Source organism: Scylla paramamosain, chromosome 1, assembly GCF_035594125.1.
Source record: "Scylla paramamosain isolate STU-SP2022 chromosome 1, ASM3559412v1, whole genome shotgun sequence".
Classification (NCBI taxonomy): domain Eukaryota; kingdom Metazoa; phylum Arthropoda; class Malacostraca; order Decapoda; family Portunidae; genus Scylla; species Scylla paramamosain.
The window spans coordinates 40,867,693-40,880,192 of NC_087151.1; the positions used below are offsets into that span (position 1 = coordinate 40,867,693).

The 12,500-nt window shown below is 43.6% G+C and overlaps 1 protein-coding gene across 10 annotated transcripts in view; it reads right to left on the reverse strand.

Annotated features, from left to right (window-relative positions):
* LOC135105620 (uncharacterized) overlaps positions 1–12,500 on the reverse strand; it is a 118,549-nt gene that overhangs the window by 21,900 nt on the left and 84,149 nt on the right. For 6 of the 10 annotated variants that reach the window (XM_064013956.1, XM_064013998.1, XM_064013964.1 and 3 more), the window contains 2 exons: positions 8,185–8,226; positions 1,115–1,228 (listed from right to left, as the gene is read on the reverse strand). In XM_064013956.1, the coding sequence (XP_063870026.1) occupies positions 1,115–1,228; positions 8,185–8,226 (156 nt within the window). The remainder of the gene's footprint in view (positions 1–1,114; positions 1,229–8,184; positions 8,227–12,500) is intronic. The other 4 variants (XM_064014020.1, XM_064014006.1, XM_064014015.1 and 1 more) reach the window with 1 other exon arrangement.

A 12,500-nucleotide genomic window follows, 5' to 3' on the forward strand; every position in this document is an offset into this window, starting at 1 on the left:
CGCTCCTCGCCGCTGCTCCGGGCAGCTAATGGCCATCAACATGAACGTGGAGGGAAGGTCTTGCTGATGTGTGTGTGTGTGTGTGTGTGTGTGTGTGTGTGAGAGAGAGAGAGAGAGAGAGAGAGAGAGAGAGAGAGAGAGAGAGAGAGAGAGAGAGAGAGAGAGAGAGAGAGAGAGAGAGAGAGAGAGAGAAATTTTGTCACTTATTCTATTTGCCCCTCAAAGTGTAATAATAATAACAACAACAACAACAACAACAACAACAACAACAACAACAACAACAACAACAACAATAATAATAATGATAATAATAATAATACCCCCAGTCACAGGTAAACGTTCCAAACACACCTTCCTGACACACACACACACACACACACTATCCCTCATTATCGACACCTTTGTTTTTCTTCCCCCCTTCTCCACACAACCAGCCCTTGTTAGCCGCTCATGCGACGCGGCGTGCCAACTCTCATCAGAAACTAAACTGATTGAAAAATACATAAATCAAAGAGTACAATTTTGTATACGCTTTCTCTCTCTCTCTCTCTCTCTCTCTCTCTCTCTCTCTCTCTCTCTCTCTCTCTCTCTCTCTCTCTCTCTCTCTCTCTCTCTCTCATTTTTTGTGCCTTTGACTAGTCTTTCCTGCTGATACACACACACACACACACACACACACACACACACACAGAGAGAGAGAGAGAGAGAGAGAGAGAGAGAGAGAGAGAGAGAGAGAGAGAGAGAGAGAGAGAGAACCCTACAATACATAAATACATCATTACACAACACAAGAATCATCGACAAGATCATACAAACAGACATTCCTGTTCCTAATAGTTGCAGTACAGTGGTGCCTCTCCTGAAACACCTGTGCCGCACCTCCACCACTTTCAAAAGGCTCTATTTGAAAGTTACACGGGTTCTTAAAGGTGTTTTTATGGTTACACTGACAGATTACCAATATTTCTACATTATTAACAGGAGAATCACAATATTTCTACATTATTAACAGGAGAATCACTCGTGAGGACCCGACTAATAATTTCTATGGCATTGGAAAGTAGTCCTGGTGAGAGAGCAAAGCGTTTCTGAATACGAACCATTCAATGCTTACCTGCGTGGTGGAGAGGGAGAGGCCTGCTGGCGGGAAGAGCGTGATCTCCTCGCGAGGCCCCTGCGTGAGCGTGGAGGAGCTGCCGGCCACGCGCGAGGACACCGACCCCAGCTCCTGTGGATGAGGACACGCGGTGAGGAAAAGCGGAAAGCGGACGCGGGACAGGGAGGGAGGGAGGAGAAAATCATCGTATAGTTGTAGTGGTGTTGTGGTCATCATTCGAGTAGGTAAGGCGTAAGAGAAGTGATTGGTGAATGTTATTACACCTATGACCGTAACTGTATGTACAATATATATAGACTGAGTTGTTGAATTTGACTATTTTGAAAAGTGTTGAGACGTCTCCGTTTAGGAAATGTTCCTTTTTCCTTGAGAGGGGAGACCCGGCAGATATTTTTGTTTATTTATCTTTTTATTTATTTATTTATTTATAGGAGGGATGGACAGACAGAGATCAAGAAGGAGGAAACAAGGAGTCAGAGGCGGTATAGAGATAAATGGAGAAAGGAGGAACACACACACACACACACACACACACACACACACACACACACACACACACACACACACACACACACACACACACACACACACGAGACAAATCAACAATAACGGAACAAGAAATAAAAAATAAAAAAAGGGAGGGGAGCCAGAGTTCAAAGTTTTACAGGATCTTTAATAAACTTCATCTCATAATTTTTTTCCCCTTTTCCCTTCCTTTCCCTTCCCTTCTCAATTCCCTTCCGCCTCCACCACCACCAGCAGGAGAGACGAGGGTGAATGGACGGACTTCCCACCGCCGCGGCTTGGAGTTAGAAAGGTCAGTCATCTCATGCAGTGGACTTTTTTAAATATTTACTGACAAGAAGAAAAAACTGCGGAAGGATTTTTTTAAACATTTCCTGACAAGAAAAATAACGTTGAGAGAGAGAGAGAGAGAGAGAGAGAGAGAGAGAGAGAGAGAGAGAGAGAGAGAGAGAGAGAGAGAGAGAGAGTCTTCTTTTTCCTCGGTAGCAGATCACGTGCACTTTTAGTTATTGGTTTGTTCTTCTGCGTGTTTTTTCTTGCATCACGTTGCTACACTTTCACTAAAAAGAATGGCGGAAGATGAAGCCACCACCGCTACTCTCTCTCTCTCTCTCTCTCTCTCTCTCTCTCTCTCTCTCTCTCTCTCTCTCTCTCTCTCTCTCTGGTCACTATCTACATTCTGCATGAATTTCTTATACGAGTTCCTGGTGAGAGAGAGAGAGAGAGAGAGAGAGAGAGAGAGAGAGAGAGAGAGAGAGAGAGAGAGAGAGAGAGAGAGAGGCTTGTCTGCGACACCACAGTACTTGCTCGAGACGTGACACGCACGCACGCACACTCACGCGCGCTCACGCTCACACACGCGCACCGTTCAGTTCTGCACTAGTTGTGTCGCGAGGTCACTCCTCACTCGTCCGCCGCCGCCGCCACCACCACCACCACCACCACATCAAAGAGCTATTTATGTCCGATGTTTCCTCCAGTGACCTAACCTAACCTTTCCTTGCCTATACCCAACCTGACCTAATCTTACTTTTACTTTACCCAACTTAACCTAATTTAACCCAACCTGACCTAATCTAATCTAAGCTAACCTTGCCTTGTCTTAATTAACCTACCCTTATCTTACCTTTCCTTACTGAATTTGCGCTAATTTTGCCTTTAATCTAATCACACCCAATCTATTTCAAACCAACCTTGTCTTGCCCCACACCACCAAAACTACCCTGACCTCATCACCCCATTAGCTCTCACCCGCCTGTCAGGGTAAAATGAGGAAGAGAGGCAGAACATTTGCACCAAGACAAAAGCTTAGTTAATGGGGTGAGGGGGGCGTGTTTCCGGGGCTCAACATGCAGGGGGTGTGGGTAGGTAAAGGGGAGGGGGCGCCGGGGAGTGATGCAGGGGGCGTGGTCGTGTGTGTGTGTGTGTGTGTGTGTGTGTGTGTGTGTGTGTGTGTGTGTGTGTGTGTGTGTGTGTGTGTGTGTGTGTGCGCCGCCACGCCCGCCCGCCCCAGCCTCACCACCCTTGACAGCAGCAGCAGCAGCAGCAGCAGCAGCAGCGGTGAGTCGTTAGGTCTGCACGCAACGCAAGATGACTCCACGCACGCGACCCGTCCCGCCCCGCCCCTGCCCGCCACCATCCCCTCGCCCACTCTCCCTTCCCCACACCCCAAGCTCTCCCTCAAACCCTCGCCCTTCCCCACACCCCAGCTGCTGCACCACACTTAGGGGGATTGCTGCCTCCCCTCCTCGCCACCACACTCCCACCTGGCGGCCGCACACACCTGCCTCGCCTGCCTCGCCCCGCACCGTGACGCACCGCAGCCTCACCGCCGCCGCCGCCGCCGCCGCCACGATCCGCCAAGGACTCAAGGCACGATCCCCGCGCCAGGTCCGTTCCGGGGCGTCTAAGTTCTTGGTTAGCGTTCTGAAGTGATTTTGTAACTCGTCTACACTGATTCTGACGGGTACCGGATGAAATTGCTGTTTTTTTTTTCTTTTTTCAGTCTCGGGTCACTTGTTCTTAAATGCTTTAGTACCCAATGGAGAGAAGGACTTAAGATGGACTTGCACGGAAAGGAAGTAGCGCAGAACATCATCATCAACAACAACAAAAACAAAAACACACACACACACACACACAAGTCCACGCTCCGCCAAGCCAATACATAGAAAAGACTCCCCCATTCCTCTTCCCCCATCAATTTTCCCTCCCCCCACCCCACGCCTCCTCCTACCCCCGACAGCTTCCATCACACATGCTCCAGCCGTCACCCCACTCGCCAGGACCCGAGAAGACCCGACAGGAGCAGACTGAAGCGACACCCGAGGATTATCCAACATCAGAAGTAATCGCAGTCAATATACTCAGCTGCTATCCTTCTCTTTGACCTCCTCCTCCTCCTCCTCCTCCTCCTCCTCCTCCTCCTCCTCCTCCTCCTCCTCCTCCTTCCTTACATGACACCCTCCTCTCCCTCATTCCTTCTCTTTGACTTCTGTCTCTGCCTCTAATCAAGCACTTTCCTTCTTTCTAATCTCTCTCTCTCTCTCTCTCTCTCTCTCTCTCTCTCTCTCTCTCTCTCTCTCTCTAACCACCAAATCTTCTTTCTCCTCATCCTCATCCTCCTTTCCTTTTCCACGCTTTTCCTTCTACATTCCTTCCCTTTTTCTCTCTCTCCCTCCTTCCCTCCCTCCCTCCCTCTCTTTGCATGCATCACGTAGAGCAAGACCATTGAGGTTAGGAAAGGGGGTTGGGGGAAGGGAGAGTAAGGGACACGAGAAAGGAAGAAGGGAGGGAATGGGAAGGAAGGGAGGGAAGAGAATGAAAGAAGACGAGATGAGATAGAAGAAAATTATACGTCTTTTTGTCATACTAAATTATCTTTGCCGTGTGTGTGTGTGTGTGTGTGTGTGTGTGTGTGTGTGTGTGTGTGTGTGTGTGTGTGTGTGTGTGTGTGTGTGTGTGTGTTTGGAACGGTGTATAATTTAAGGAGGGAGGGCAAGAGAGAGAGAAGGATGACGAAGAGGAAGAAAAGGGAGGGAAGAGCGAGTAGAGAGAGAGAGAGAGAGAGAGAGAGAGAGAGAGAGAGAGAGAGAGAGAGAGAGAGAGAGAGAGAGAGAGAGAGAGAGAGAGAGAGAGAGAGAGAGAGAGAGAGAGAGAGAGAGAGAGAGAGAAAAGAGTACCTGTCTCCCCCTCCAATACACACGGTCACTCACACACACACACACACACACACACACACACACACACACACACACACACACACACACACACACACACACACACACACACGGTCACTCAAGGAAACAAGTCGTGGCATAAATCGATGAAGCTACAGAAGGTTCAGATTACTGGGCTTGACTAATCCTCCTCCTCCTCCTCCCCATCCTCTTCCCTCTTTTCTTCCTTCTCCTCCTCCTCCTCTCTTCCTCCTCCAGCGTTTCGTCGTATTAATTTCTCTACTATTTTCCTCCATACCAATTTTTCATCTTTTTTTTTCTCTCAATTGTCGTAATCGCCATCATCTTATTTCTCCTCCTCTTCCTCTTCCTTCTCGTCCCTTCTTTTCTTCTTCCTCCAGTTTATTCTCAATCTTCTTCTTTCTTTTTTTTATTTTTATCTATTTATTTACATTTACGTATTTCAATTTCACACACACACACACACACACACACACACACACACACACACACACACACACACACACACACACACACACACACGAACATTTCTCCTAAGTGTAATACAAATTTTATTTATTTTTTCTTTTTCAATTTTTTTATTTCTATTTTTTTTCCCCTTGATAACTTGTAAATATTTCATGGCAGGAGAGAGAACACTGTGCCAGTCTTCCTGTCACTTATAGGCTCTCTCTCTCTCTCTCTCTCTCTCTCGATGGATGGATATGGTTAGTTAGATAGAGAAATCGATAGATATAAAAATAGACTGTTAGACTGATAGACAGACAAGCAAACAAATAGAAAGGTAGATAGAGACGTACAAATAATGAAGACACTGGACAGGGAGACACATACATACAGACCGACAGATAGTTTGTCAAGTTAAATAGTTAATTAGACAGACAGATTGACAGATATACAGACTTCTCTAGATTATTTGCCATCTAGATTACTTAACAAAATAAACTGAACGAAAAAAGCCTCAAAATTAATTATACTAAAACTGATTAAACGAGACACACACACACACACACGAGAGAGAGAGAGAGAGAGAGAGAGAGAGAGAGAGAGAGAGAGAGAGAGAGAGAGAGAGAGAGAGAGAGAGAGAGAGAGAGAGAGAGAGAGAGAGAGAGAGCATAAAAAAAAAATCCGATTCGGTATGTGTGAGTAAATTCAGTTCAGTGAGTGAATCAGTCAGTCAGTCAGTCAGTCAGTCAGTCAGTCAGTCAGTCAGTCAGTCAGTCAGTCAATCAGTCACACCGTCAAGTCAATCATTCGTCTCCCTGATTCCTCCATAAACTGTCAATCATTCTCTCTCTCTCTCTCTCTCTCTCTCTCTCTCTCTCTCTCTCTCTCTCTCTCTCTCTCTCTCTCTCTCTCTCTCTCTCCCTCGACCCATTCATTTCAATTACAAACGAATTCAACTTGAAATTTAGAGAAAGAAAAATAATAATGACAGGAAACCAAGAGAAATTATTGCTCAAGATTATTTGCTTCTTCTTCACTTTTTTTTCTTTCTCGAAACACGATGAAAAAAAAAAAAGAAAGAAATGTGAGAGATACAGAAAGAGAAAAGGAGAGAAAGGAGGGGGTAAGGGAAGGATCGATGAGAGAGAGAGAGAGAGAGAGAGAGAGAGAGAGAGAGAGAGAGAGAGAGAGAGAGAGAGAGAGAGAGAATTATCCTTTACGCAACAGAACACTGATACCTTGGGAAGAGAGAAAGGAGAGAGGGGATGGAAGGGATACCATGAAGAGGAGGAGGAGGAGGAGGAGGTGGTGGAAGCAGAAGAGGAAGATGAGAACACAAAGGAACATAAAAGAAAGGGAGGAAGGAAGAAAGAAAATAAGGAAGGAAATTATAGACAGGAGGAAGGGGAGGAAGGAATTAAAACAGTAGGAGAGAGGGAAGGATAAAACAAAAAACAAAACAAAAAAGTAAACGAGAGAGGAAAAAGAGGTAAGAAAAAAAAAAGGCTGAACGAAAGATAATTTGAAAAGACGACAAAAACAAAACATAAGTAAACTAGTTCACCTTTACTATTACTGAGAGAAATAAAGAAAAAAAAATCTAAACAAACACAGGACAGTATTGATGAAAGATCCCCCGTACCCACCTTTCCATCGTCCTCCACAACCCTAACCGTCCTCCCTCTACCAAGCCTCACTCCACTCCTCCACACCACTCCACTCCACGCCACTCCACTGAGCACGAGGACGTTTCAAGACGACCAATTGGAAGAGAAGACAAGCTATTTCTTCCGTTTTTCTTCTGTAATATTTCCCGTATTCCGTTTTCTTCAGCTTGGTGTGGGAGGGAGGGAGGGAGGGAGGGAGGGAGGGAGGGAGGGTGGAAGGGAGGGAGAGAGGGAGGGAGGGAGGGGGTTCATTTTTAAAGTGGAGGAGTAGAAAATTGGTATTGCTTTCTCTCTCTCTCTCTCTCTCTCTCTCTCTCTCTCTCTCTCTCTCTCTCTCTCTCTCTCTCTCTCTCTCTCTCACACACACACACACACACACATTAACACGCACACACATTTTGAGAACAATAATGAAAAGTTTCGATTTACAATCTCTTTTCTATGTAGTGTGTGTGTGTGTGTGTGTGTGTGTGTGTGTGTGTGTGTGTGTGTGTGTGTGTGTGTGTGTGTGTGTGTGTGTGTGTGTGTGTGTGTGTGTTCATACTTCTTTCCTTTCAGCTTACCTCTCTCTCTCTCTCTCTCTCTCTCTCTCTCTCTCTCTCTCTCTCTCTCTCTCTCTCTCTCACACACACACACACACACACACACACACACACACACACACACACACACACACACACACACACACACACACACAGGAGTGGAGTAACATAAGCTGTTTCGTTCGAATTTTTTTTTCTTTCCGTCTGAGTCGGCACGAGAGAGAGAGAGAGAGAGAGAGAGAGAGAGAGAGAGAGAGAGAGAGAGAGAGAGAGAGAGAGAGAGAGAGAGAGAGAGAGAGAGAGAGAGAGAGAGAGAGAGAGAGAGAGAGAGAGAAATACACGCAACACAGATAAATAGAAAGATATAAATAGATAGATAGATAGATAGATAGATAGATGATAGATAGACAGATAGATAGATGGATAGATAGATAGACAGACAGAGGACTGAAGAAATAGGAAAACAGCTAGCCTACGTCAATGCAGGGGAAGAGGAGGAGGAGGAGGAGGAGGAGGAGGAGGAGGAGGAGGAGGAGGAGGAGGAGGAGGAGGAGGAGGAGGAGGAGGAGGAGAAGGCAACGTCAGTCACTCTTCCTGCAGCAGCAAATAACAATGGACGGACACACACACACACACACACACACACACACACACACACACACACACACACACACACACACACACACCTGCTCGCCTCGCTCGGCTCTCTCTTGGTGTGCGCATCTCACCTGCGGAGGAGAAAAAAACACGAATTAAGGCGATGTTTTGACACCTCACGTAAAATCCCACACCATCATTATCTTATTAACGCAGTCATTTTTTATTTATTTATTTATTTATTTATTTATTTATTTATTTTTATTTTTTTTTTAAGGTGAAAAGCAGGAAATATTATTATTGATATGGAAGTGATGGTGATGATGATGATGATGATGATGATGATGATGATGATGATGATGATGATGATGATGGTACTGATAATGACAATAATAATGACAGTGATAATGATAGTAGTAGTAGTAGTAGTAGTAGTAGTAGTAGTAGTAGTAGTAGTAGTAGTAGTAGTAGTAGTAGTACCATCAACAACAACAACAACAAAAACAACAACAACAACAACAACAACAACAACGACAGCAGCAGCAACAACAACAACAACAACAACAACAACAACAACAACAACAACAACAACAACAACAACAACAACAACAACAACAACAATAATAGTAACAATAACAAAAGAATCACGGCAACTCTCTCTCTCTCTCTCTCTCTCTCTCTCTCTCTCTCTCTCTCTCTCTCTCTCTCTCTCTCTCTCTCTCTCTCTCTCTCTCTCTCTCTCTCTCTCTCTAGCCACTTACTGTTGTTACTCCTGTTACTACTACTACTACTACTACTACAGACGATGATAACAACAACAACAACAACAACAACAACAACAACAACAACAACAACAAAAACAACTACTACTACTACTATTGCTACTACTACTTCTACTACTACAACAAAAAAGTACAGGAATATCACTCTCCAAACAAGTGTAAATGTTTGTAGCACATGTTAAGTACGCCTAGAGGAGATAAAATCAAGTTCAGAATATAAATTTATGTTATACTGAGTTCGCCTCTGCTCTCATTTGTCTTGTGGTTGTTGTTTTTGTTTTTTTTTTCATTCGAGTTTTTTTTTTCTTTTTTTCCGGTTCAGTTTGACGATTTTCTCTCTTTTCAGTTTTCGGTTTTCTTTGGTATTTTGTTTGTTTCTTTTTTCTTTCTTTCTTTATTTGTTTAGCTTTTCCATTTGTTTGAGTTTTTCTTTTTTTTTTCGTTTTCCTTGCTATTTGGTTCAACATTTTTATTACTTATTTTTAAATCTGACTAATTATTCCTTTTGTGCTTTCCTTTTCCGTTATTCATCTTTTTTTACTTTTATCTTCAATTTACATTTTCTTTTTGTTTTCAAAGTTAAATTTTTACCTCGTTTTAAGGTTTCGTCATAGATATACTTTCTCTTTCTTTTTTTTTAACCACTCTTCCTGTGTTTTTTTTAATCTGGTTACAGCTTTACTCTTTTTTTCGTTTCCGTTCCGTTTTCTAGTGAGTTGTTCTAAACATTCTTTTTTTTCCTGTTTTTGCTTCGTTTCTTTTTTTTTTTTCATTTTGTTTTGTGACCTGATCCAAACCATTTCTTTCTTTCTTTCTTTCTTTTTCAGTTAAACTTTTCTTTCCTTTCACCGCGTGTCGCTGAGTTACACTATTTTGGGTTGGGAAACACAATACACTATAGACTTACCTATCTAACTTAACTCTTTGTTCGTACGTAAAGTAATGCTGGGCTGGACTGAGCTAGACTAGACAAGGATTACATTCTCAAATATCTCAGTACTAGTCCTGTCTCGCCAACTTCAAATACACTGAAGTGGAAGTTACTGGAGCTATCAAATGAGGCATTTTCAAGACTCCAGCTTTAGTTGAACAAGGATTCTCGCCAACTTGAAATATGTTTAAGTAAAAGTTACTGGGGCTTTCAAATGAAATGTTTTCAAGATTCCAAAGTTGGTTGAACAAGAATTCTGCATAAACAATAGGAAAAGTACCCAGAAAAACTCGACTATATAATATTTTTGACCTATCAGTATCTTATCTCGCCAATTTGCAATAGACTCTAATGGAATTCACTGGGATTTTCAAAAACGAGATATTTTCAAGATTCCGGTGTTACTGAACAAGGATTCTGCATCATCAATACAAGAATCACCCATAGGAACTCGATTAGATTATCTCTGCGGTCTTTGAAAATCGTTCTTATAAAAGTCCTAAGAAATACGAACCCTGGTCTGGGCTGGGCAGGGCTGAATCAGACTAAACTGGGCTGCACTGAACTATGGTAGACTAAGAGGACTGCACGTACCACCATTTCACCACAGACACCATAAAAAGGAGCCCCTGTGTGTGTGTGTGTGTGTGTGTGTGTGTGTGTGTGTGTGTGTGTGTGTGTGTGTGTGTGTGTGTGTGTGTGTGTGTGTGTGTGTGTGTGTGTGTGTGTGTGGCGGCCCGTCCTTCCACTTATCCACCAGCTAAAAAATGCACCGCAGTTTTGCCAGAATAAAATGACATCCTTGCATAGCTGAGCAGCGCTGCCCCATGTTGCGCTGTGCTGTGCTGTGCTGTGTGTGTATGTGTGTGTGTGTGTGTGTGTGTGTGTGTGTGTGTGTGTGTGTGTGTGTGTGTGTGTGTGTGTGTGTGTGTGTGTGTGTGTGTGTGTGTGTGTGTGTGTAGGGGGGTGGGAAACACTGCTGTGCTTAGGAGACTCACTGTATTGCTGGGAGTTTGAATTACTTCTGACCATTTTTTCGTTGAGTTTAATGACTGGGAGAGAGAGAGAGAGAGAGAGAGAGAGAGAGAGAGAGAGAGAGAGAGAGAGAGAGAGAGAGAGAGAGAGAAAGCACAATGCTTACAAAGAAACATGAAAACGTGAGGGAATGTCGAATTTTTGCATCAGCTTCTTCTGCCCGCACGTCGATTATCATTATTATTATTATCATCGCTATTATTATTATTATTATCATTATTATTATTATTATTATTATTATTATTATCACGAATGCTATTATCACTACTACTACAGCTGTTACTACCACTACTAATACTACTACTATGATCTATTAATATGTGGTTATCTTTCTTGGCTGATTAGGAGGAGGAGCAGAAGGAGAAAAACGAAAAGAAGGAGGAAGACGATAATAAGAACGAGCAGGAAGAAGCACAGACGAAAAAAAAAAAAACAGGAAGGGATGAAACAGAAGGGAACAGAGCGATAAGAGAAGGGATGAAAATGGAGGGAGGGAAGTAGGTAGGGATGGGTGGAGGGAAGGAGAGAAGAGAAGGAAAACGCAATATCACGTGACTAGTAATTCCATAAACCTGTTCTTCCTTCATCCCTCGCTTCCTTCCCTACACACACACACACACACACACACACACACACACACACACACACACACACGAATCAAAAAGTATATAATATGTTTGCTTATTTTCACTTGAGCTTTGTTAAATGTTAAAAAGACCCGCAGGCAAAACGTTAATCTGGTTGGAGAGAGAGAGAGAGAGAGAGAGAGAGAGAGAGAGAGAGAGAGAGAGAGAGAGAGAGAGAGAGAGAGAGAGAGAGAGAGAGACCTCACAGGAAACATCTATACCGAAAGTTTTAAAAAGTTTACGAACAATAAAAAGTTGAACAGTCCTCAGAACATTTTTTCCCCACGAGAGGGCGCCAGGAACAAGTGGTACAGGTGAGACGAGGAAATTAATTATCTGGACACACACACACACACACACACACACACACAGACACAAAGGACTGATTTCTATAACAATCTTTATTTTGTTACTCGTTCGATCTTGTTCTCATTTGGTGTGTGTGTGTGTGTGTGTGTGTGTGTGTGTGTGTGTGTGTGTGTGTGTGTGTGTGTGTGTGTGTGTGTGTGTGTGTGTGTGTGTGTGTGTGTGTGTGTCCCGTCCTACATTGTCTTCTCTCTCTCTCTCTCTCTCTCTCTCTCTCTCTCTCTCTCTCTCTCTCTCTCTCTCTCTCTCTCTCTCTCTCTCTCTCTCTCTCTCTCTCACACACACATTTTCCTCACTATGTCCTCCTCTCACAAAAACTCTTTCATTATTTCTATTCTTCCTTTCTTTTTAATCTTTTCATTCACAGTAATTTGCGCCAGACATTCTCTCCCTTCCATCCATCCTTCCTTCCTTTCTTTCTTTCTTGCTGCCTTCCTTCCTTCTTCCTTTCTCTCTTTCCTCAACTCCTTCATCTCTAATTAACACTGTTCTTTTTTTCTTCTTTTCCGTCTCTCTTCCTTCACCTTATCGTCTCTCTCTCTCTCTCTCTCTCTCTCTCTCTCTCTCTCTCTCTCTCTCTCTCTCTCTCTCTCTCTCTCTCTCTCTCTCTCTCTCTCTCTCTCCTGTGTCCATTTAAAACGCCTACAACTCACAACACACCTGCG